This window comes from Prionailurus bengalensis, chromosome D1 (genome assembly GCF_016509475.1).
Source record: "Prionailurus bengalensis isolate Pbe53 chromosome D1, Fcat_Pben_1.1_paternal_pri, whole genome shotgun sequence".
Lineage (NCBI taxonomy): Eukaryota > Metazoa > Chordata > Mammalia > Carnivora > Felidae > Prionailurus > Prionailurus bengalensis.
The window spans coordinates 82,504,838-82,531,939 of NC_057346.1; the positions used below are offsets into that span (position 1 = coordinate 82,504,838).

A 27,102-nucleotide genomic window follows, 5' to 3' on the forward strand; every position below is an offset into this window, starting at 1 on the left:
AATGAGTATGGTCAGCTCGTGACCATCCAGAAAACTCTTGCTTATTTTTTACCAGCTCAAATGTCACCTTCTCTTTGTAGCCTTTCTTAATCCCTTCATAGGCTGAACTACCTCTCATTTATGCTCCCAGATGAACTTTGAACTTGATTTTTTTTTTTAATGTTTATTTTTGAGAGACAGAGTGTGAGAGGGGGGAGGGACAGAGAGAGAGGGACACACAGAATCTGAAGCAGGCTCCAGGCTCTGAGCTGTCCGCACAGAGCCCGAGGCGGGGCTCAAACCCACGAGAACGGTGAGATTATGACCTGAGCTAAAGTTGGATGCTCAACCGACTGAGCCACCCAGATGCCCCTGTACTTCATTTTTAAGCAGTGTATTATAGCATTTAGTCTGTTACAGGTTTTCCTGGTTAGGCCGAAAATGTTGACTGAATTAAAGAAATATGTCATTTAAATTCCTAAATCAGTATGCAAAACATCTGTTACAGAATAAATGTTCAATTACAATAGTTCCCCCTTATCTGTGGGGATAGGTTCCAAGACCCCTCCCTAGTGGGTGCCTGAAACCACAGATAGTACCAAACCCTAGATATACTGGTTTTCCCTATACACACATACCTATGATGAAGTTTAACTCGTAAATTAGGCACAGTGAGAGATTAACAATACAGAACAAATTATAACAATATACTGTAATAAGTTATGTGAATGTGGCTTCTCTTTCAAAATACCTTATTGTACTGTAGTTACCCTCTTTTGGGACAGTGGTTGACCACAGGTAACTAAAGCCATGGAAAGCGAAACCAGAGACAAGGAGAGACTGCTGTAATACTGGTCAAACTAATTAATGACTGATTGAGCAAAGTATTATTAGAATTATGGTTATAGCTAGAAGTTGCCTAAACACCTGAATCTACTGTGTGAAATTGAAGGTTTCTTAAATATAACATACATCTAAAACTCGCAGGAATTCAGGCCTATGGATACTTAGCGATAAGCGACACACAAGTTTATCACTACACTGGCAAATTGCACTTTCTCTCTACAGAGGTGAATTTGTTCAAGAGGAATGATTGTCTGAAAATACCACTATGTCTAAGAGGTTCTGAGAAGGATGGTCAGGCTTATAAATCTGACCACTATTCTGTCCCAACAAACCCTACTGGCGCCTCCCAAACTGTTTCCTGCTTAGAAGTGAATTTTCCTAGATTTCTGATGACGTGAATGCCCTTCAAAGATTCTACTGTCGCTCCTTTGCGTTGGTCAACACCACTGCCCGTTAGTCACTAGAAACTTGGCAAATTACTAACCTAGCAGAAACATGGAATATGTATATTCTAAATAGGAATCACTTTTAAATCAATTTACTGAACTTTATATTGCCACAACAAATCTTCATTTCTTGATGGTCCCTAAAAAAAGATACAGACTTTTAAAATTTAGTACTGCTAACCTTAATTTCAAAATTAACTACCTAATTATAATGAATGTATAAGTATTTGTACGAAGTATAGCAAAATACTATTAGTGTCTCAAGATTGCTACATGTTAACCTAAGATCCACAGCCTATAACAATGCTTTTAAGTTTCCCTTTCAAAAACTCAACCCTCAGTTCTTTGTTATAAAAAACATGCCTCTAGTTATTTAAAAATATATACATAAGGAAAAATACACCAAAAGCTATCAAGGAAGACTGTGTTTGATTACTCTAGAAGTCTAACCCATTTAGATTCTTCTAAGAGTTATTTTGAGCATGCAGTTTACAAAAGCTTATTTGAACAATTTAAGCTTAATCTTACTATGATAAACATAAACACAAATAAACACAGAGTATGAAAGAACACCATACAAATTGTTGGTTTTACTGGTATTACAATGTCGTTTTAATACAAGCTAAATAGAAACACAATTGTTAGATATCCAGTCACCTATCCTGTGAAACAATATGCCAAGATCTACCTTGAAGCACTTACAAAAATGAAAATGTATAAAACGTCTTCCTTAATTAACTCTAAGGACAACATATACAAATGCAAAAACATGAACTTGTTAATAATCACATCAAATGTTGAGCTGCTGCCTGAGCAGTAAAAAAACTATTCTAATTTTAAAATTAAATAGCTCCAGGTAAAAGCATGCAATTTCCCATATCTGCTATCTTTGTATTCTGCACAGAGTTCCAAGGCAAAGATTGTTTCTGGCTTTCTGAACCACCAGAGACGATGACCTGTGTGGCTGACTTATTACAGGCCTTTTAGTCTTCTTTCCTGATAGGTCCTTAGCTTCTTTGGAAGGAGGCATATGAATGGGTCTCCATGGAATTGGGTTATAAAAGGCTGGTTCTGGATAAGAATTTCCACTGTAAAAATCTAAAATTATTAAAAAGTCAGAACAAAACAAGAAAAAACTTCTTAAGATCAAAGAAACTACTTATTTTTAAATTCTTAGAAAAATGTTACAGTATCAAAAGGGCAAAAATATCACTGAGAAGCCAACTTAATCCATTTAAAACTTGAACTCTAAAATATTTTCAAACAAGTAACATTTTTCAAATACAGTAAGTACTGCAGTAAAAATTAAAATATAAATGATAATTCTAGAAGTCCAAAGAGTGTTCTTAAAATCTATATAAATAAAACCTCATATAAAAATTTTACTAGGAAATCCCTTTTTGAACCCTTAAATTGAACAAAATCTTCATTTTCTTACCTCAGTCTGGGAAACCACTGATTCTGTACTAGTTTTCCCTAGTCAGATACTAAACTTTAGAGAGAGAGAAAAAAAAGTATATTGCAATAGTGCATATTTAGCTAAAGTGAACAAAACTCTTATTCATAATGACTGAAATTCTACATTACTATCACTCAAATTGATCAGATTTCATAAGATCACTAAAATTTTGCTTATTAAAAGCAGTAGAGCATTTGCAGACAAAAGTTTATTTGAACAAAACTCATTTAAATTGCAAAAAATTTAATAAAATAATCCATTATTTTAGCAAATAACTTCCAGTAAATATGTATATTCCCACCTAAAGTTTTCACTTTCCCATCCAATCCTTCGGTCAAAACCACCGCTTATTACTATTTTTTTTCAGACAGGAAAAGAAAAAAGAGCAGACCATGCCCGGTGCCTACTAGCTGTAATGGATGACTTCTATGACATGTGGGAGAGGCCTGAACCCTGACAGCAGGAATGTGTCGTTCAGACACTGGCAACCCACTTTGACTGCAGAGATATGTCAACACACACTTCACCGAAATGGTCAAAACAAAGTCTGGAATATGTTCTATTGTGTGAACAGAACAGAATGGGAGTATTTTTTAATAATAAATCACTTAAACAAGTGAAGGCAGCTGTCAGCAAGGCCTGAGCTTCCAACATGAGGCACAAAGAAAAACATGCAGCACCGTTTCCAACAAGGGCAGGCCCGAAGGCCCACCGGTTTTGTGTCGGGGTCATACGCCGCACAGTACTCCGCCCTGCAAAACAAATGTGCCCGAGACGCTGCAAGTTCTGCCTCAGGGAGGGTTACAGGAAGGGGAGGAAAAAAAGGCCCCTTAAATGCATCCTCCTTAAGGCTTCAAAAGCCAAAAACATAAGAAAGTTCCAATGTGTTTCTTAATGTTACAAATCATTACTTTTGCAACTACTGCCTTTAAAATATACCTGATTTATAGAGAATGACAATAAATTTATTGTATCTCTATAGGAACACAGTGTGTTATAATCTTCCAGAAAATAGTAATTTGAAAGAAAAATGATTTTTACACATTTCTATTTCTGTCAAAAGGAAACATAATGTATAATATTTGCTCCTGCAAGCCATATTTATGTAAGCCACATAACATTAAAACCAACCTGTAAGTTTTCCGTTGGCATAACCATAGCCCTTTGCAGCTGGACGAGGTTTATTTTTTGCATTTTCCAACCATTCCTTAAACTTTTTCTCTGCTATTTCCTTTTTTTCCTGTAATTCAGCTTGCCGTTGTTTTTCTTTTTCCTTAAAATGACAAGACCAAAGAATCTGTAGTGATATTCTATAACTAAAAATTCTATTCAAATTGCACTGACTCTTTTCCCCAGTAGCTCCCCACCCCAATGGCTTACTGATCATAAATACTAAGTCATATTTATATAATTTGAGAGCAAAATTTAACATGGTCAGGGATACGATCTAAAGATGGCTGCCTCTAAACAACAGTAAGACGTCAAACCCAAGAAGAAAAAAGCAATTTTCTGGGTTTTTTTTTTAATGTTTATTTACTTTTGAGAGAGAGAGAGACAGAGAGGGAGAGAGAGAGGGAGGCAGGGAGGGGCAGAGAGACAGGGAATCCCAAGCAGGCTCTGTGCTGTCAGCACAGGGCTGGACACAGGGCTCAAACTCAGGAACTGTGAAACCATGACCTGAGCCAAAACCAAGAGTCGGATGCTTAACAACTGAGCCACTCGGGCGCGCCAACAATTTGTTGTTTTAAAATAGAACAGTAATTAATAAAATGTAATAAGGCTTTTATAAAAACACATTAAAAATATTTAAAACATAAACAATGATAAAGTTTGAACCAGACTGAAAATATACCAACAGGCTTATTAATATTTGTCAACCTAACAAAACCACAATTCATATTCATTTCTGAAACTTACACATAATATAAATAAGTAGGGATAGCTTCATACATTTATTTTATGCTAAGATGGTACCAATTTTCCATAAGAAACTTAAAAAAAATTTTTTTTACTAAATTAAAAAAATTTTTTTTATTTATTTTTGAGACAGAGAGAGAAACAGCGTGAGCAGGGGAGGGGCAGAGAGAGAGAGGGGGACACAGAATCTGAAGCAGGCTCCAGGCTCTGAGCTATCAACACAGAGCCTGGCGCGGGGCTCAAATCCACCGCGAGACGGCAAGATCATAACCTGAGTGGAAGTCGGACACTTAACTGACTGAGCCACCCGAGAGCATCCCCTCCGTGAGAAACTTTTTTATACAATATAGTTGGCATGTATAAACACCAAAGCCATACATCTCAACTGGTCACTTTAATAAAAATACCTTTTCTTTCTTCTTCTTCTCACATTCTTCAGCATTTTTTTTCTTCAACCATTCCTGATATTTTTCTTTTGCCTTTTCTTGCAAATGTTCTTTCTCCATCTCCTTTGCTGCTTTTTCCTCCATTTCTTTATTAATTTTTTGTTCCCTTTCTTTTTTTTTCTTAAATAAAAATGAAGGAGTTTTAATTGGAATATTTATAATTATGCTCATACAAGCAATGAGTGTTATATGAAGTAATCTTTTTTTTTAATTTTTTTTTTCAACGTTTATTTATTTTTGGGACAGAGAGAGACAGAGCATGAACGAGGGAGGGGCAGAGAGAGAGGGAGACACAGAATCGGAAACAGGCTCTAGGCTCTGAGCCATCAGCCCAGAGCCTGACGCGGGGCTCGAACTCACGGACCGCGAGATCGTGACCTGGCTGAAGTCGGACACTTAACCGACTGCGCCACCCAGGCGCCCCTGAAGTAATCTTTTAAACTTCAGTTATTTCTTAAAATAGGTGGAAACATAGCGACCGACACAATGTGGCTTATGAAAATATGTAACATACCTGCTCAATTTTAGTCTACCAACTGGGCTGTAAGTTTCATGATAACAGTAACAAAGACCTTGCTCATGAAAGTAAACTCAGAGCCTGTGACAGTGCTAAGTAAACAGTAGGTATTCAATACAGATATATTGATAGTGAACTGAAATTACAACCTGTTAGACTATCCTGAATTTTGTATGTTTTAATAAATGTTGACCTTCACTCTAAAATAGGAGCGATATACCTACATTTGTTGGACAGTTTGCCAATATGTACACTTAGATAAAATCTTCTCCATCAGTGAGTTACAGAGAACAAAAAAATAACATTTTGGACCATTAGATACTGCTATAAGGGTACATACAGACAAATCTCTAGCTATACAATTCTTGTAAGTCTTACACAGATCAGACGTTGGCCAACAATGGTCCCCAAGCCAAATATGGTCCAGTAGCCACCTATATTTGTAAATAAAGTCTTATTGAAATGGAGCCATACCAATTTATTTATATATTTGTTGCCTATGGCTACTTTTGTACCACAACAGCAAAGTTGAATGGCTACAACAGAGTGTATGGCCTGCAAAGCCTAAACTACTTATCTGGCTCTTTACAGAAAAAAACTGGACTATAACTCAGTGTTTTTTTCTTTTTCATTCAGAATACAATTTACCAAACATTCACATTCTAAATAAGCCAATGACATGGCTAGCTCTCTTTATCAAAAGTGTAGAAAACAACATGCAAGGCATAAGTATATGCAATACAGATGCCATATGCATCACCCTTCACGGAGCAAAGAAATATAAGAAAAAAATTCTTCCACTGAAAGCATCTTGTAGAATACTTTAATATAAGCAATTCAATTAACACCCAAGTAACAAACATCAGTTACATACAATATATGTCCAGTCCTATGCAGGAAAAGCAGGTCTTAAAAATCAAAGCCTGAGTCATTCCCCAAGTTGCTAAGTGAACTTCTGTCTTGCTGGCCAGATGATAGCTCCAAAAAGGAATCCTTTCCTGCTAAGAATCCGATTTCCACGGAAACAATACTGGATTTTAACTACTCTACTGTCAGAAAAGCTACGAGATTGAAAAGGATCTTGTAGCATATCTGGCTCACTGACGCATGAGACTTTTCCACAACTCATCAACAAGGAGTCACCCAGTCCCTACATTGTCTTCAATTATAACAGCTAACATTTACTGAGTGCTGACTCTCCTGTTACTTTTCTATATACTTTCTACGTTTGTACTATGTCAATTCTTATGACCACAATATGAGGTGAGCACTATTATGATCTTACCTTACAAATGGGAAATGAAGGCACAAAGAGGTTAAGCCATGTGCCTAAGGTCACACAGATAAGTGGCAGATCACAGATCATACAGACACAGAGATGAATGAATGTTAAAAACAATTTTATGTCAATTAATTCCACTTAAATGAAATGTCAAATTCCTTAAAATATTCCATTTTCCAAAACTGATTCAAAAAGAAAAGAAAGGATCTGAATAACCTTCTATCTGTAAAAACAATTTGGAATTTAAAACTTTCCCACGAAGAAAACTCCAGCCTTGAATAGCTTCACTGCCAGATTCCATCACACATTTAGGAAGAAATAATACCAATCACCACGTGAATTATTTTGGAAAACAGAAAAAAAAAGTGTAAATATTCAAAATCATTTTAAGAGCCCAGTAGTACTCTGATATCAAAACCAGACATGGAAGTCATTAACATACTATCAGGAATAAGCAAAATAACTGTTCTCATCACCAAAACCATGAAATTCTTAGGGATACATTTAACAAAACATGTGTAATACCACTGTACCTTGAAAACTGAAAAAAAAAAAATCACTGACAGAAATTAAAGATGACGCAAATAGAAAGAAAAATCATGTTTACAGATTTAAAATTAGATATTACTAAGATGTCAATTTCCTCCAAAATGATCTATATTTTTAATGTAATCCCAACTGTGGCAGGCCTTATTAAAGCAAACATGATCAGAGAAATTCTAAATTGTATATGGAAAGATGCAGAGTAACTAAAACAATTTTGTAGAAGAAAAAATGGAGGATTTACACTCTCTGATTAAAAGAATTATAAACTCAAGAATTATAGAGCTTCAGTAATAGGCTTGGGTGGTAATGGCACAGGATTAGATCAATGGGAGAGAATAGAGTCCAGAAATAGACCTATGCTTAGATGGTTAATTGATCTTAAACAAAAGTGCCAAGGTAATTAAATAGGGAAAAGATTATCTTTTCAACGAATAGTGTTAGAACAATTTAGCATCCATATGCAAAAAAAAAAAAAAAAAAAATCCCTGATGCTTAATTCTCACCACACATTAAAAGTAACTTAAAATATAGATAAAAGCTAAAGTTATACAACTTCCCGAAGAAAACAATGGAGGACATTCTTACCCCCTTGGTGTTAGGCAAATGTTTCTTAAACTGATAAGAACAGATACTACACTTGATCTTAGCCAAAAGGCCGAGAAGCGATTGGCAAATGTTTCTTAAACAGGACGCAAAAACGACAAGCTATAAAAAAATAAAATATCAACTTTATGAAAATTTAAAACTTCCCTTTAAAAAATACCACTGAGGAAAATTAAATGGGAAGAAATATTTGCTATATCTGTATATCTATATATAAATATATATGAATGAATTAAAGGAATATATAAATAATTCTTACAATTTATGAATAAGACATACAATCCTTCCACAAAATGGGCAAAAATTTAAGCACAACACAAGACAAAACAGGACACGAGATGTAGAAATGGTTGGTAGTGTTATAGACTGAATTGTGTCCCCCAAAATTCTATGTTGAAGCCTTAACCCTCAAAGTGACTGTATTTGGAGATAGGACCTTTAAAGAGGTAATGAAGGTGATTAAAGTCATAAGGATAGGGTCCTAATCCAGTAGGGATGAAGTCCTTATAAGAGGAGAAAGAGACATCAGGGATATTCATGTAGAGAAAAGGGCATGTAATGGTGTGGAGACAAGGCATCCATCTTGCAAACCAGGAGAAACCAAACCTTACTGATAACCTTCATTTTAGACCAGCCTCCAGAACGATAAGAAAATAAATTTCTGTCATTTGAGCTACCCAGCCTGTGGTATTTTGTTATGGCGGCCCTAGGAGACTAATACAATAAGCTTATGAAAAGATAATAAATTTCAGATCTCAGGGAGATGAAAACAATGACACCCCACTACACATGCACCAGAATGACTTAAAATGAAAAAGACTGACAATATAAACCTTGGTAAGGATGTGGCACAGCTAGAACTTTCATACAATAGTCATAAAAAATGTAAAATGATACAAGCATATTAAAAAACAGTTTGGCAATTTCTTTTAAACACATACTTACCATACAACCTGGCAATTCAGTTCCTGAGCAGTTACCCAAGAAATGAAAACAAATGTCCACAGAAAGACTTGTACAGGGGCGCCTTGGGTGGCTCAATCAGTTAAGTGTCCAACTCTTGGTTTTGGCTCAGATACTGATCTCATGGTTTGTGAGTTCAAGCCCCATATTGCACTCTGTGCTGATAGCATGGAGTCTGCTTGGGATTCTCTCTCTCTGCCCCTTCCCCACTTGGGCTCTCTCTCTCTCAAAATAAATAAACTTAAAAAAAAATTGTACATAAGTGATCAGAGAATTTTATTCATAATACCCCAAAATCGGAAATAACCCAATTTCCCATCAACTAGCAAATGGATGGACAATTTGTGAAATTACATAGAATATAATACTTATTGTTGAAAAAAAAGAAGGCAAAATCAATACCAGGAAATTTTAAAAACAAAAGAGGTCCAATGCAAAAGAATATATATTCTATTATTCGATTTATATGAAATTCTAGAAAAGGTAAATCTAATCCAAAGGCACAGCAGGGAGACTAATGGTTTCCTTGGAGCTGAGGCCCACTGTGGGTGGAGATCAGAGGCTGACTACAAAAGGGCGCAAGGGAACTTTTGGGAGTGATGGAAATGTTCTATGTGCCGACTATGGCACTGTTTATCCAGGTATACAAGTTTGTCAAGTCTCATCAAAATTAAGAAAGGTGTATCTTATTGTATGTAAATTATAGTTCAATGATGTTTCTTTTAAAACATCAAAAAGACTTTCTGTAGAATTTATGCCAGAGAAGAAAGAATGGAATGCCTTTAGTTGTTAGCAAAAGAACAGAGCAGGCACTCAGAGAGATGGACTAAGAGAGAGCAGCCCGTTACTAAGTGGCTTCAGGTTTTCTGGCACTCTAGTTCTATACCACACAGAGCACAATAATAAATCTTCCCTTTTTCAGGACGGGGCCCTGAGAGAACTTCTCTTTGTTTTTTGTAACTAAAGGAAACTAACAAAATAACTGGTTACTTAAAGTTTCTGAAGTTCTATTTTGGTTCCTCTAGTAGTATCTGCCACAGTGTAAAAGTATTCAGTGCATGAATAACAGTGTTATCAATGATCTGCTTTATTGATCCGAATTAATTTTTTACATTGAAATATCAGTTCCATGTCTTAAGAGTTAAAAGTAATTTTATTTTTAATCTTTTTAAAACAATGAAGGTAAATAAAGCCCTTTTACAAAATATGTGATAACATGCTGTAAAAAAAATAAATCTAAAAATATGAATTAGTATGGCCACACAAATTTAAGAGTACCAGATAAGATAAGCCATTTATTTGAAAAGGACTTAACAATTTACAGTCATATTAGAAGAAACCAACTTTGCTAATGGATACATAAATTCTTTTTGTCTGATTACTTGATAGAACACAGTGAAAATGACTTAGAGAAAATTACACCACAGATATAGCTAAAATGTGAATGAAGCTAGAGGCAGTGGGGGACCACACACCATGAAATGTAAACAGAGGAGAAAAAAGCTAGATGCCAGACGGGAAGAGAAGAACCAGGAGAGCAGTCTTTACAAATAGAGGTAAATCTAACTAAGACTGAACTAGGAAATCTGACAGGTCTGAAAGAAAAAAAAAAAATTAGAGTAATCAATTATTCCTTCATTTGTACAAGAATTCTGCAGAATAAATAAATTTAATTTCTCAGGGCTCATTTCTGAACTATTCTCATACTTATGGACTCTTGCTTTCAATAATTGGTGATTTATGTCAGGACAAGCCATTTCCCTCCAAAAGAAAAAAAAAATTTTTTTCTCAAATAACTGGATTAGATCTACTGACACTAATTAAAATAGAGAATATATCATCTCTCAGCGGTATCTTACATTCTCAGAAAAACAACAACTATGTTTGATTGGCATGGTAAAATGAGCTTAATGGAGCTAAAAGATAAGAGAAGCTTTTAGAGGAGAGAGAATACTATTCTGTACATGTAAAACGGTTTTGTTTTATAGCCAAAAACTTCACAAAATTATCACCCAGAGCTTGCAAATAGTCACACAGACTTAAAGAATTCTTTCTTGTTATATTATGGAATGAAGCAACTTAAAAATAATAACAACTTACTTCTGAAGATCAAATATGTTTATGGTTACAACATACACACGTCCAGCCAATTTCCTTCTTATAATATCTGGATGAAGAAAGCTATGTCATCTTCAACTTACTGAGATTATTGGTTAGGTACTCTTATTAATTCCATTGAGCATTAGATTCAATAATAGTTAAGGACAACTAGAATGAAAAATTTAAAACTCTGTCCAGTAACTTAAATATTTGACTAAATTCATAAAATTGGATCAAATAAGAAAAGCAATACCGTTCTAAATATGTAAAAATCACAATAGGAAACAAACAAAAGATAAGTATTTTCAAAATGTCTAATTTATGAGCCAATATAAGAATGTATCAAAACTGAAAGATAGCAGATGAACATAGGGGAAGGGGGAAAAAAAAGAGAGAGAGAGGGAAGCAAACCATAAGACTTTTTTTTTTTTTAATTTTTTTTTTTAATGTTTATTTATTTTTGAGGCAGAGAGAGACAGAGCGTGAACAGGGGAGGGTCAGAGAGAGAGGGAGACACAGAATCTGAAACAGGCTCCGGGCTCTGAGCTGTCAGCACAGAGCCTGACACGGGGCTCGAACTCACGGACCGCGAGATCATGACCTGGGCTGAAGTTGGACTCTCAACCGACTGAGCCACCCAGGTGCCCCATAAGACTCTTAACTATAGAGAACAAACAGGGTTGATGAAGGGGAGGAGGGGGGGATGGGCTAGATGGGTGATGGGTACTAAGGAGGGCATTTGTTGTGATGAGCACTGGGTGTTGTATGTAAGTGATGAGTCACTAAATTCCACTCCTGAAACCAATATTACCCTATATATTAACTAACTAGAAGTTAAATAAAAATTTGAAACAAAAAATAATAAAATAAAACTGAAAGATAAAGATTTACTCATACATTCCAGTAAAAAATGCTTTCTATATTACAAAGAATGATGCTAGATCTTATACTGGATTAAAAAGTTATAATGGAAAAAGATAATTCCTATCCTTAAGAGTCTTAAAATTATAAGGAAGTGAAGATATATGCATAATACAAAATAGCAACAAAATATATAGATAATGCAAGGCAGTGTATGACAAAAGTGATATAAATTGAACAAGGATTCAGAGAGGGAAAGAGTTTCTATTTCAAGCATGTAATCAGTGAGTGATTCATGCAGGAAATACTTCAAGTTGGATAATAAAGGGAAAGGTAGGGTGGAGGATATGACGAAATTCCATGTTGATGAAGTATAATATAAAAAAATAAGGAAGTAAGAAACAGAATGGAAGTGTTCTCAAAACTTCTCATGACTACATATCCCTGGGGAGTGGGGAGCACAGTCCATTGAGATTTCCTTGAAATCTATTGTGTATCTTAAACACAATATAAAAGTTATATTCCACCCCATTAAATATCTATGCTTGCTTTAATATGAAAATAACACTCTTCCTCTCAAAAATTTCCAGTAAAACTAATACTCTAAGAAGATGGGCCACGATAATCTTATGTGTGCTCCCAGAAGAATGCTAGTAAGAAACAACAGCACAGAAGGAAGGGAACCACAGGAGGAAGATACTGCTCAGAGAGCAGAAAGTAGAAGATCTTTCACCAGCCAGGCTAGAATTGTGAAAACATTATTCAGAGGTCGGTAGGGAATCATAAAAAATATATTTTGAATTGGGGAATGACGTTTGCCTTTTTAGCAAGATCAGTCTGGCAAAGACACAGAGGTTGTATTCATTCACTCAACAAACATTTTCGGGTATCTATTATGTGCCAGGCACTGATCTAGCTGCTAGAGAACTGAAGAAAAGAGGCAAAAATCTCTGGTCTGATGGAGTTCACATCCAGTGTGGGGAAATAAACAGTAAATAAGTTGAAAGATACAACAGGACCAGATAGGAAGAGATCACAAACAGGAGAGTAGGGACTATACAGGAAAGGTGGGGGGGGGGGGGGGGTCACACACAAATGAATATAATTCTGATTATGCTGACGTGGCTGAGCTGACAGCAGTACTCATAACAGAAATCAAAGGAGAATGGGCACAAATGGGTTGTTTTAGATTTGCAGGCTTAGAGCTGCCTGCCAACCGAACAGATGGAAACCCAAGACTCCAGCATGTCAGGCCTAGAGATACAGACTTCATGACTACCTGAAGCAAGACACAAGGAAGCCACAGGAGGGAAAAAGGGAGAGAAGCAGAGAACAAAGGGTAGAAGACAGAGACTTAGCAAATGTCCATGAAGATAGAGGGAAAAAAATCAGGTCAGAGAAGAAAGAAACTGAGAGAAAATAACAAAAACCTAGGTTATGAGGAGTAATGAAAAGAAAAAGACTTTGCAAAAAGAGCGGTCAGTATGTGGGTGTGCATTTTCTTTTTCTCCCTACCTGTTCATTCTTCTTCTGAACCCACTCCTTGTGCTTTTCTTCAGCAATTGCCTTTCTTTTTTCACGTTCTTCCATTTCTTTTCTTTTTTCTAGCTGTTGATTTAATTCCTACAGATTTTTATTCAAACAAAGGCAACATTTAATAAAAGTACTTGAATCGCATATTAAAAGCAAGTCTGACATTAACCAAATTAAACAAGAACATAATTTCCTTTATAGAAAGTATACCATTAGTGACAATAACTTACTTCAGTAACTAGTCTATGATGAAAAGAAAGCATTGGTAAAAACTATAAGTCATTTTTTAGAAATGCAAATAATTGCTTGGCAGCAAAACACTAGGTTCTTAGACTAAACTTCAGCTAAATTACCCTCATTGAAATCAACTTTCCCACACATAAATTTTGGCATCACTGTATGCTATTGGCAGAAGCTCAAGAGAATTGCAACTTTTTTAGCTATAAAAAGCTTCTAGATTCTTAATGCAGATAAAGGACAGGAGTTAAATAATCCCTAAATTAAAATTTTAATTCAGAGTTAACCAAAAGAAGAAATGTAGAGAAGTGATTCAATTTTCTTGAAGAAAAAAAAGAATCCAGATTTTTCTTCACTGATTTTATAGCTGCTGGAGTGTAAAACAAAACCACATTCATATCCCAGATTATTTAACTGCCTTGCTGTCACTCGAATCTACACGTTTGGGCATTTCCTCAGGAGAAAGAATGTAGAAGGTATGGCCAAATAAAACTTCGAGCTGAATGCCACCACTCTGTCACTCATCAGTTAAATTACTGCATTAGTTGAGAATGCTGTTCAAACTAGACTCCTAGGACTCAACTGCCATAATTACTGGTTATTTTTCTTCTCCCTCCTTAGATACTAATAATCAGATACTTTTATATCTCTTTCATTGGACCTCAGTCCTCCTCCCCAGCCCTCCCTTTCCCAAAGACCTACCTACCTGAGCGTGGGTGCTAGTGGGAAGGCCAATTTTTCAACTGTCAGACAATTCCAGTGTGATACATGAAATGAAGATAAAACTTGACACCAAGAACATACCTTTTGGACTTTAGAACAACTGGTCGCAGGATACCTGTCTTCCATGACCTCTCATCCTAAAATTCTGCTGCATAGAAAATAGCTGCCCTCACTCGTTCAGAAAGTCTTCCAACTTTTCAACACTATACACCCCTCATCACCCCAAAAGTAAAATATCCATCTTGGTTTTAAAGGGATTCTTCATTACCTCTACAGATGCTATGCCTTGATTATTCACCTAATACTTTTTTTACGCAGTGCCTACTATAAAGACAGCAAGAACCGAGATACAGATGAAATTCCAGACGTCTCCAATCTTATGTGAATCTACATACAAAAGCATTAAAGCACCATATTGTGAGGGGCTGTGTTTAACAGTTCAGGAAGTGGAAAGGAAGGGAGGGGAAGTGGAGAGAACCAGTGTGAACCACGGTAGTTGGAAATGAGTACCATAAGAGGGTCAGTGAGGAGATGGCTTGACAAGGGTGGGGCAGACTAGAAAATCAGAGTGTCGTACTAACTAGATAGCAAAAGGTCTTTCGAAACAGGCACAGTAAATTGAACACTACGAAGCAGGAATACATGGGAAAGGGAATGATTCTGAACCCTTCAAGTTTGCAGACTGCATTTGAAGAGAGGACAACTACTTTGAGGGAGCTGACTGGGAGGCTGCCACAGTGTAGGAGTAGTGAGGGGAAGAATGTCTGAGAAGAAGTGTGTGTGTGTGACTGCTAGATACAGATCTGACAACCACATATCCAAAATTTTCCAAAATACTTATTTTATTTTTAAGGAAAGTAGTCATTTAAACATACAACTAATAATATGATTGATTATATTTATGTACCCTTTTAAGATTCTTCACATAACTATACTAAAAACTCAGAGAAAAAAGCAGACTTATTCTTCACAAATTTTAGTTGATGTAAGAATTAAAGATGAAGGGTCAAAAGTACCTATAACTGACAAAATGCTGTAACTGACTCAAACAGTGCTCTACTGTCAGGATGTCTGTTCAAGTCATTGGCTACCCCAGAATACACATCCCTTTCTGAGACACAATCCCCTCTCCCCAACAAACACACAGGCGGCCCCTCTCAGAATTCCCAGCCTGACAGCCTCCACCTGTTTACCACCAGGCCATGCCTTTTCCAGGCACAGCCAGCGTCCTCTCCAACACAGACCCTAGGATGTCTTTTGGGAGACCACTGAGTTTCAACAGAATTATAGTTATTTTCCCACAGAGTGAACACTGGATTATGGAAAACCAAAATCCAAAAAGGATCCTAAATGTATATTTTTATTTCAATAGCTTTTGCTGACTTTCGAAGAACTTTTGATCACTGAAGGTAGGAATCAGGAAAAGTTACAGTTTTGAGTTTCATCAACTCTAAATATATCCTGCCCTATTTCTTTATTAAGGGCTAATGAATGAAATGGCCATAGGCAAGATGGGGAAAAAAAACAAAAAAGCACCTGGATTATTCACAACCCTAGATCATTTTTATAATTTAGAACAGATTATATTAAAATGTTAAAGCAAATGTTAAAAATTAGAATTAACTAAAGGTTATAAAGAATTTAGGACAGTATAAGTAAGTTTTTTAAATAATAAAAATTTAAATATAAAATGTATATGATCTATAATACCAATATGCTAGTTTTTCATAATACTAATGTTCAACATTTACTATATTTATCACTCAACATTAGTTACAAATATAACCAATTTTATAAGCACCGTATGTTGACGGATTAAAGCAATTTCTTTTTAATTTTTAAAAAATTTTAGGGGTGCCTGGGTGGCTCAGTTGGTTGAGCATCTGACTCTTCATTTCCACTCAGGTCATGATCTCGCAGTTCACGGTTTGAGCCCCACATCAGGCTCTGCACTGACAGCATAGAGACCGCTTGACATTCTCTGTCTCCCTCTCTCTCTGCCCCTCACCTGCGTGTGTACTCGCCTTTTCTCTCAAAAATAAACATTAAAGGGGCGCCTGGGTGGCTCAGTCGGTTGAGCGTCCGACTTCGGCTCAGGTCATGATCTCATGGTCTGTGAGTTCCAGCCCCGCGTCGGGCTCTGTGCTGATGGCTCAGAGCCTGGAGCCTGTTTCAGATTCTGTGTCTCCCTCTCTCTCTGACCCTCCCCCGTTCATGCTCTGTCTCTCTCTGTCTCAAAAATAAATAAACGTTAAAAAAAAATTTTTTTAAAAAAATAAAAAAATAAACATTAAAAAAAATAATAATAAATTTTTAATTTTTTTAAAATAGTTTTTTAATTAAGTCTTAGAGACATGTCTGAAACAAATGCCTGTCTAAAAATCTGTTGCTAAAATAAAATTTAGGAGAAGAGATGATTTTTTAATGACCCAATTATCCTTTAAATTTTCCTTTAAGTTTTCAAGGAAAAAAACAAGACCGGTAGGGTAAGTTCAAAATTAAATACTAAGTCTGACCCATTCATTTCTGCAATACACCTTGATATTATGGAAAAAACACTTAAGAAATTGGAAGTTGAAAGAACGAGGACCCAGTCTCAGCTTTGCCAGGAACTGAAACATTGGCAAAGTTACTTTCTGGTCCTCAACAAGAATCTGAAATGAATTGTTCCTTATGACTAATAATCTGTGCTTTTAATGGTACGACTTGTAAACAAATTAGAGAATGCAATAAAGTAGGACAGAAAAATAAGAAAAGCATCACTTAGAAAATAAAACAAGGAATAGGGCGCCTGGATGGCTCGGTCGGCGGAGCATGTGACCCTTGATCTCAGGGATGTGAGTTTGAGCCTCATGTTGGATGTAGAGATTCCTTAAAAAATAGAATCTTTGAAAAAAAGAAAAACAAAACAAAGCAAGGAAAAGGCATGAAAATAAATGTGAATATCACAAGAACGTAAAATAAACTTATAAAGTGAGTAGTGGGCCTATATGTTTTTATACCGTTGGCATGAGTGATACACTAAGATTCATGCTAAAAGATTTTAATTGGTTTAGAGTTAATGATGTAGCCATAAGAAACTTCAAAGTACTAAATACATGAAGAGATTTTAATCTTTCAACTAAGCATACCCTGCTACCTGCTTAATCATTGTGGTAGGGACTTTATACTCATTATTTTCATCTGTTCTCAAAACAAATCTTCAGGATTTATTATTATCATCTGTTTTAACACATAATATCAACTAACTTTCATTGAATGCTTCCTATATACTAGGGTATCTCCTTATGTTCACTTGGGTCCTCATAACAACACTATGAGGTCAATATTATTCTCTCCCTTTTATTGATAAAGAAATTGAGGCAGAGCGAGGTTAAGGATATACCCAAGACCCAACTTTTTAATCCAGAAAGTACAGCTCAAGAATTTATGCTTTTAACCACACTATTATTGCCCCTCTAACATCTGGTTTACAGATAAAGAAACTGGGACTCAGAGAAATTGGGTAACTCTGCCTAGGTCACAGAATGGCAAAACTAAAATTTTAGGCTTGTTCTATGTGACTCCAAAGTTCAGGCTCCCTTTTGAATTTTTTGTAATTTAATTGACTTCTTTTACTGTATGCTGACTCTGAAATAACTTGAAGGGATTCCTCCTTTCCTTAATGTAATAAGTGAATCTCTAGGTTGGAGATAAAGCTAAATACCATAAACTGAACTCCACTTTACCAATGGCTCATTAGATCAGTGTTTTCCAAACTGAGTCTAAAACCAATCTGTTGGTTTTAAAAACAAAAAATAAAGGGGTGCCTGAGTGGCTCAGTCAGTTAAGCATCTGACTCTTAGTTTTGGCTCAGGTCATGATCTCACAGTTCATGAGATGGAGCCCCATGCTGGGCTCTGCGCTGACAGTACGGAGCCTGCTTGGTACTCTCTCTCTCTCTGCACCTTCCCTACTCACGCTCTAAATAAATAAAGAAAGAAGGAAGGAAGGAAGGAAGGAAGGAAGGAAGGAAGGAAGGAAGGACAAAATACCAGATTTTGCACAAAATCAAGACATCGTTTCAGATACGTATATGTATGCATTTGTGTATGACATGAAGCAAAGTATATTTCTCACCAGGAACAAATATTTTGAAAGCTACTGCACTAAATAATGGAATTAGAAATGTTAAAATTTGAGGCTAAAACTCTGGGGTCTCAATAAATCACATTAATTCTGAAAATAAATGAAAAAGCTTTAGAAAGGCCACAAATAGCAATGTTATCAGTAACAATACCAATACAACAATACCAGTCACCATATTCTGTCTCATTTAAACCTCACAAAAATCCTGTGACATAGGTATTATTTTTATTCCTATCATACAGATAGGAAATTGAAGCGAAAAAGTTTAAACAAGCCCCCCTGGCATCAAATATTAAGATCTTTCTCAAGTCCCGTGCCCTTCTAAGAGGAAACAAGTACTACTGTGCACTTCTCCAGGAATAAATTTGTGTTTTACAAACATCATGCAACAGGGACACAGCAGAATACACTGGTTTCTACAATCATTGAATCATGCCATGACCCCTGAATATGTAACTGCCTACACAGTTCAAAATCCATCACAGAAATAACTAGTGACAAAACTGATATGGAAAATTTATTACAAGAAGATCATGGACAGCAATGCTTTAGATCCAGGGATTTTTATGGCAACATAGTTACTAATAGATTACATTTAAATATATGACAATAGTGAACCAGTTAATTATATTCTAGTATATATCTAATACACTTAAAATACATTTTAATAATCTTAGCCAACCATTTAGAAATGATGTCATAAACACATTCAATTATACAGAAATATATTAACAATATGACAGGTGGAAAAAAGGTTACAAAAGAGTTTGATGCTGTTTCATTAGAAATAAGACATACCCCTTACCACTCAGATCTACTTGGTTTCTAGGTTCAGATAGGGAGAATCCAGATAGTGAATAACTACAGGATGCCAAATCCTCCAAATCCTCCAAATCCTCCAAATTCGTTGCTAGGTTCTCAGCAGCAAATACGAAGAGTTCAAAGGATTCATGTGAAAATGTATCTCACGCTATTTTAGGAGTTTGGAGAGTGAGAGTTCAGAGAGAATCACAAACACAGAAATGCCCACAAGTGAGGCAGCGAGGCACAGAGAAACTGAAAAACCCTGAAAGCCCAGCAGATTCCTGTCTCCCCACACACACTTACCCTAGGCCAAATGCTCTGAGTGATGGGGGGGGTAGGTTTCTGTCTCTATTTCAATTTTGGTTTCTCTTTTTTCTTAAAAATTTTACCAAATAAATGCAGTTGCATTTACTTTAGTTAAATGTATATATGGTGAAGCTCCATTTTATATGTCTTAATATACACACTTGTAGTTTGTTTTTTTTTTAATTTACACTGCAGAAAATCTGGAAGGCTATATGCAATAATATTAACATTGGTTATGTTTAGGTGGTAAAATTAGAGATTTTCATGTTCTTCATTATACTTAGCTGTATTTTCCAAATGTTCTTATGATGAATGTATTATTTCTGTAAGTAGAGAGATTAAAGCAGAAATAGCAAACTGATACAAAGAAACGGAAAAATTTTGTTTTGAGGGATAATATTAACATTTTACTTGTGACAGCAGCTCTAATTTGTGAACTCATAGATTCAGTAAAAAGGATACTGTCTAATTTACCTCCAGAGCCTTCTGTTGCAGACGGTCACGCTCTTCTTTTTCTTTGCCAACAAACCACACTTCCCATGGTGTCAGGCGGCTTTCGGGTAGGCACACCTGTTTCTGTTCTTGGTTATCTTCTGATCCAACCACACTGCTACAAGAGAGAGGACACTATAGCATCTGTATTCAAACCTCTTTGGCTTCACAGTCAAAATCACTGAAACTACACAGCAAAAGCAGTATAATAAATGTATTTATAATACTGTGATTTTTATAAATACATACATATGAATTTAATTATATATAAACATACACTTGAAAAATCATGAGCAGGAAGTCCAATATTGGAATTAGTTACCTATCAAACTGCTTTTGAATTCATCACCTAAAATCACATTATTTAAAAACCCATTGGGATAACTATACCAATCCATTTGGCTCAATGACAACATTTTTTTTTTTTATTCTTAAAAATCTCTCTTGGGACACCTGGATGGCTCGGTCGGTTAAACGTCCGACTTTGCCTCAGGTCACGATCTCGTGGTTCATGGGTTTGAGGCCTGCATCAGGCTCTGCGCTAACAGCTCAGAGCCTGGAGCCTGCTTCGGATTCTGTGTCTCCCTCTCTCTCTTCCCCTCCCCTATTCATGCTATGTCCCTCCCTCTCTCAAAAATAAATAAACATTAAAAAAAAAATCTCTCATCTGGACAACTAATTACAACAAATGATCCTAATCAGATCCTGGAGCAGACTTTCCCCTTTTCCTCCCTTAAATAGTCCCGGGGGGGGGGGGGTGAGACTATGTGTGTATACACACACATACTCAGAATGATAAAGCAAATGTGTTAACAATTAAGGATTTTGGGGGCGCCTGGGTGGCTCAATCAGTTAAGCGTCTGACTTCAGCTCAGGTCATGGTCACATGGTTCGTGGGTTCCAGCCCCATGTCAGACTCTGTGCTGACAGCTCAGAGTCTGGAGCCTGCTTCAGATTCTGTGTCTCCCTCTCTCTCTATCCCTCCCTCATGCTTTGTCTCTCTCTCAAAATAAACAAAAAAGGTTTCTTGTTTTTTTTTTTTTTTTAATTAAGGATTTTGGGTGAAGGGTAAACAGAATTTTGGTTTTTTTTAAGATTTTAAAGTAATCTCTACACCCAAAGTAGGACTCAAACTTGCAACCCAAGATCAAGTCCCGTGTTCTACCAAGTGAGCCAGCCAGTTGCCCCAGAAATTCTCAATTTTTCTGTTAAAGTTACCAAAAAATATATATGGTTGTTATATTCTTTAATGTTCTGGTTGACTCCCTTCTGCCATTCTTCACACAGGGTGTTTATGACTCCCCAGTTTAGTGACCTCCATCTCCACTATGCACCTCTGTCAGTCTGTCTCTTTTTAGGTACATGGAAAAATAAGTACTCATTCATGCTCAAGAGAAGAGGGGAGGGGAGGAGAAATACTGGGCCTCAGCCAGATACACAAGCCTCATAAAACTTAGCAAAAGCAGAACCATTAGGACCCAAGGAGAGAAAGGTTGTTCAGGACCCAAGGCAGCTCTAAAGACTAGGTGTTTATAGACTCAGTGCCTCTGTCTCTTTAACATTCCTGCTTCAGGCAACCAACTGCCTTGCCCACCGCTCTGCACAACTTCTTCTACCTCACAGCTTCGGCTTACTCATTTTTTTGCCTGCTATTCATTCATCCATGTCCTCATGCAATTTGTATTCTGGCAGGAAAGAGACACTGTTGATGTGTTCTTTATTTCTCATATGAACGTTTCCTTCTCCGTCTTGAAGAAACACCTCATCGGCTCCCACAGTTTCAACTACCACCAGGTGCGGATGGTGCCCACATCAGTCATCCCAGGCCAGATCTTTCTCCTGAGCTACAGACGTATTTCCAACCATCTGACAGACAGCTCCACCTAAATATCAATCAGCGGCAAACACGTCTAATCCTCTTCTACCCTCTCCACCGAGAAAAATTTTACTTCTCTTAAAATCCTACCTCAGTGAAGAGGACAAAGAGCCACCCAGCCAGCCACGCCAGAAACCCAGACCTGTGTTCCTCCTCCTGTCCCCTGTCCACATTAGTGCCCCCACCACCTACACCTACGCCATTACCTAGTCATGTCTCTTCTGCTTCTTTCAATTTTCTCAAGCCGTTTTCCTCTTTCCCAACCTTACCACCACGGGGTGGACACAGCCGGCCTTTCTGCCTCCGTTTCAAACCATTTTCCACAACTCTGGACAGATTCAGCCTTCAAATGCGATCATGTCACTCCCTACCTCAAGGGTCTTCTGTGGCTCCTGCCCACAGGATGAAATCCAAACTCTACAGCCTGACACCCAGGGATTGGCTCCCGCCTGTCTTCCCAGCCTCTTTGCCAATGGCTGCTCTGGACCGTACCGGTCTTGTCGCACTGAAGCAGACTGATGAATGCGCCATGCCCCTGTGCTCCACAGTTTCGTCTAAAACTGAAATGCCTCCACCTCCCCAGGGCGAGCCATGCAAGAGCTTGGTTTGGAAATACAACGTCCGGGATGAATCTCTACCTGCTTCCTCCTAGCTAAGTACATTTCTGAACCTACTGAATCCTCTGTTCTCATCCAGCACATGGACATGAGAGCAGAGGCTCCCTCACAGGTGCTACAGCATGAGACAATCTATGCTACGGCACTTAACACAGATTCTGGGCACTCAGTGAGCATTTGGTGCGTGTCATTTTGTAGGAGGAGGAGTTCGGCTAATCCTACTCTCCCTTCAAGATTCAACTCAGGGGGGCCCCTGGGTGACTCAGTCGGTTGAGCGTCTGGACTCTTGATTTTGGCTTAGGTCATGATCTCTGGGTTCGTGGGATGGATTGCTGTGTCTGCTCCCACACTGGCAGTACAGAGTCTGCTTGGGAGTCTCTCTCCCTCTCTCTCTTTCTGCCCCTCCCCCTCTCGCCCTCTCTGTCTCTCTCAAAATAAATGAATAAACATTAAAAAAAAAACCATTCAATTCAGGCATTAATCTTTATTCCCTCACAGTAAAACTGCAAAATATCTGGACTAAGTGCCTTGGGCTGTCTGTCACTTGTCCATCTCTGCCATAGGCTATGAATTCCCTACAAACAGAAAGCATGTTTTAACTCATTTTTTATTTTGAGAGTCTAGCTTAGGGCCTAAAATATAGTAAGGTCCTAAGAAATATTTGTTGAAAGGGTGAGATCAGTGTTTTTCTTAAAAAAAAAAAAAGACACTTTAAATATTAAATGTCTTGCCTTAACATTTTTAACAAATGATATCATATACACTACAAAATGTACAGCATATACACTACAGCTCTACCCATAATTAAAAGAGGCTTAATAAGCAGCTTTTTACAACTAAGACATTTATTAAGGCATGGTTTTCCTAATGCACAGAGTGATATAAAAACCAGGATAAAGGTGAATAAATAGAAGGCCCAAGGCATATGATGAAAGACTCCAGGAAAATACTTCTCAGTATCTTTTCTGAAGTCAACTGTGAGCTTCATCTCAGTCCCGTCCAACACACTCGAAGCCATCCTCTAAGCACGGCTCTATGAACACCTAAAATACCCAGAGCTCATCTCACCATGCGCACCTGATGCCTCAGTCTATCCCTGTGGCAGATGAACAATGGGCACAAGGCATACAATCCCACACAGCTCTGGGTGTACTCCCTGGTCCATGGAGAGAATGCCCACTGCTGGAACGGGGCTGGGACTATGGCTCGGGTTGCCTGCTCTCCTCATCACCTCACCCCCAAACTGTCCAGGGCACCAACTGAAGGTTGGAGGTAGGGAGGACAAATGAGGAAATTTTGTAAACACTTACTTTCCTGAAAGGAAATGCTAGGTTTTCTGAAGCATTTGAAGACAGCCACTGTATCTACGTGTTCTCTAGGAGTGGGAATTAGGCATTCATTCAGCACATTTATTGAACACCTAATAGGCATCTGCCACTTGCTACCCACAAGGCCTGGCAAGTTGTGTATTCCTTCCAGGCCACATCCTACCTATTCCCTTTGGTTTATAGGGAATGAGCTGTGATATGGCAGTGATAAGGAGGGAAGCTTTAGTCCTGGGATGCTACCAGCTTGTTTGGGCTTTGGCTAAAGTGAGACATAAAACATGTCTGGCTCCTCTCCTGAGCTCCACTTGATTAGGGCTCTGGCTCCTGGAAGCTAACGCAAGGTCCAGTAGCTGCTCTGTGGTTTTGATAACCATCGCTCCTCCATAGGTTGCTAAACTGTGTCGACACTGCTCAGCCTTGTTGGTTAGACTCAGAAGGTAGTTTCCAAAGCCTTAAAATTATTTCAAAAATCCTTGGGACCAACTCAATCCTGAAGAATGCCTATGATGACCCACATGAGAATAGACTCCCGAAACTCTATCATCAAGAACCACTATCAGGTTGATCAGAGGCCTGTTTCTTGTTGCTACAACCAGTCTGGACAAGTGGCTTGCTTGGTTACTCTTACTGACCTCCATTCCCCCAATGTACTTACTTTTACTCTCTCACTGCTGTGACTGTGTATAGCAGTCATCTCATATGGTTCCATATTCCATCCACGCATTCTGGGTATGACGGCCTTACCCTCAAGTGGGCTACCTTGCTGCTTACACATGAAGCATACGTTCTCTGGCCTGTATTTCTGAGATCTCCTGTATTGTGCCTTACACAGCTTGATAATCAGAAACTTGTGAGTGTTTTCTAAAGATGATGCACGAGCCTACTCCAGAAGGAACCTGCATTACTCAGCCTGTCTCAGAAAGTTATTCCTGCAGGGAGAGGCCCTTTGTTCTTGTTTCTATACAGCTCATAATAATAGGCATGTCGCATAGGGAAGACAGAACCTGATCGGTATACCTCAGTGCTAGGCCTGGCTCTGCTAATAGTTAGGTGGGTGCCTCTGAATCCACTTTGTACTTGTATCCTGAGCCACAGTTTTGTTATCCGTAAAATGAGTACAATAAATTCATGTAGGCTTTAATTTCGTGAGAGTAGAGGCCATGTCTATCTTGTTTATGGTCCCCCGTATCTAGATTAGTATGTGGCACAAACTAGATGTTTGCTGAGTAATTGTAGAAATTTAAAAAAAAAAAAAAGGTGATTTTAATAATCTCTTTGGTTCTAGCAGTGACTCAGTGATTTCTATTCTGTTCGGTGAGTGGTCAGACCAGACCCAGCCTTGTCTGTGGATGCGGAGATGGACACTGCTAATCTACGTTTCAGCTCCTCACTTATGGCCCCCAAAGCAATACTGCTTTACTACAACCTCCTTCACTGGCAATCAGATCTTTTTCAAAATAACCCCAGGTACTACCAAGGCGCAGGAAACAATTTTGGTATTAAGGGTTTGAACAAGAGTTCTGGTGTCCACAATCTGACTTGTGAATATTCAGGAAACTCCTGAAATGGTGGAAAATTTTGTGTTTTTGAGACTACGTACGTTTTTCTGCACAGGGACTGTAGCGATCATATTCTCAGTTAGAGAGATTTAGAATCCTAGAAAATCTGCAGGCATGTGTGAGAACTGGCCCACAACTCTACGTGCAAACAGCAGCGGCACCTCAGAATGCAGGGGCCTGCACGGCCCCGGCCCCGAGGCGGGCGCCAGGAGGGTGTCTGGCCGCCAGAAGAAGGCGCTTGCAAGGGTCTAAGGGATCTTGAGAGGGGCAGTACCGGCCCGTAGCCCAGGGTTTACCTGACGCACCCCTGTAACTCCACTCCTCTCAGGTTCGCCACCTTAGCTTCTAAATCCTGAGCATCTTCCTCCACGTCCTCCTCATCCTCCCCGTCGCCATCGTCGTAGTCAAACGGGAAGCTCTGGTGGCCAAGGGGAGACAACAGTGACATGGTGGAATTGCTGCAGCTCAGCGGCGGCGACGGCGAGCAGACCGTCACCGTCTCCGGCCCCTGCCCCGGGGCGCCCGCCATGAGGTCGGAGAAGGGCCCGGAGGAAGGCCGAGACCTGAACCTGCAGCCGGCCGAGGAAGCCGGCGAAGCAGCCCCCCACAGCCCGGCCGCCCACATCGGGCCCGCCAAGTTCAAACCGGCAGAGTGGCGGCGGGGACGTGCTCTCCCAGCAGGCCCCGCGCGCGCCAGGCCGGCCTATCCCGGCGGGCGCAGACCTCGCGTTGCCATGGCGACGCGTGGAGGCCGCGAGGGCTTTGTCCCCGCCTGCGGAGCGCGGCTTGCTGCGCCAGGGCCTCCCTCTGCCCGCCGCTGACGGCGTGCGGGGCGCGTCCCTCGTTTGCTGTTCATATAGTACAAGAAATGTGCTGTCACTGAGCGAGGCAGAGCAAGAGGCGGGAGCCAAAACTACCGCCGTATACTTAACAGGTCAGGGTTTTAAGGATCGGTCATTTCTTGCCGCACACAGCCATATTTTATGGGGAGAGGAGAGCGAACTTTATCCAAGTTTCCAAGTGTATCCAAGCATGCTCTTTGAGGGCAATCTTCCGTTGTTTTGGGTAGCACCTCGTTTGCCTGACATCTTAAGGTAACTAGTGTGTCGGTGCATGTGAATTTTGAGGTCTTTTTGAAGCTTCTAATTTGCAAGGGGCTGTGCTAAGCACTAAAGATAGAGTAAAAGCCCTGCCTTCGCACGTTCCTCATTCTTTTGTGGTGTAGAATCGTCGTATTAAAATATTATGTGATCTGCATTTTATGATTTTTTTGGTGAGACCTCGGAAGGAGCACTGTCCTTTTCAGGTACTGGGAATAGGGATGACGGTAGCAAGGAAGAAGTGGTAGACAATAAACCTGGATGCTTTGTTCATGCTGACAAAACTGTGCACACTTGTAAATAAATATGGCTTTGGTCCAGCTCATGATGCATATTACTAGTAGAAATATCAGACTGAAAAGTGGCAAAGGCTAAGACAGCACACAAAATTTGTTATTGACCAAAGAGTAATAGAAAATTTTTGATGAAATTTA

The 27,102-nt window shown here is 38.5% G+C and overlaps 1 protein-coding gene and 1 pseudogene across 3 annotated transcripts; both read right to left on the bottom strand.

The window, feature by feature from the left end:
* Window positions 1-1,833: 1,833 nt before the first annotated feature.
* CCDC34 (coiled-coil domain containing 34) lies at window positions 1,834-26,249 on the bottom strand. 3 transcript variants are annotated; one of them, XM_043580845.1, is made up of 5 exons: window positions 25,865-26,249; window positions 20,171-20,303; window positions 13,481-13,588; window positions 3,862-4,003; window positions 1,834-2,369 (listed from the first exon to the last, which is right to left on the bottom strand). In XM_043580845.1, exons 1-5 carry the CDS (start codon window positions 26,191-26,193, stop codon window positions 2,155-2,157), a joined length of 927 nt encoding a protein of 308 aa, XP_043436780.1. In that variant the 5' UTR covers window positions 26,194-26,249; the 3' UTR covers window positions 1,834-2,154. The 3 variants fall into 3 exon arrangements, with proteins under 3 accessions (XP_043436780.1, XP_043436778.1, XP_043436781.1); XM_043580843.1 differs by having other exon boundaries at window positions 20,171-20,306; XM_043580846.1 differs by having other exon boundaries at window positions 20,171-20,306; window positions 25,874-26,248.
* Window positions 7,934-8,105, bottom strand: LOC122484614 (annotated as a pseudogene).
* Window positions 26,250-27,102: the final 853 nt, after the last annotated feature.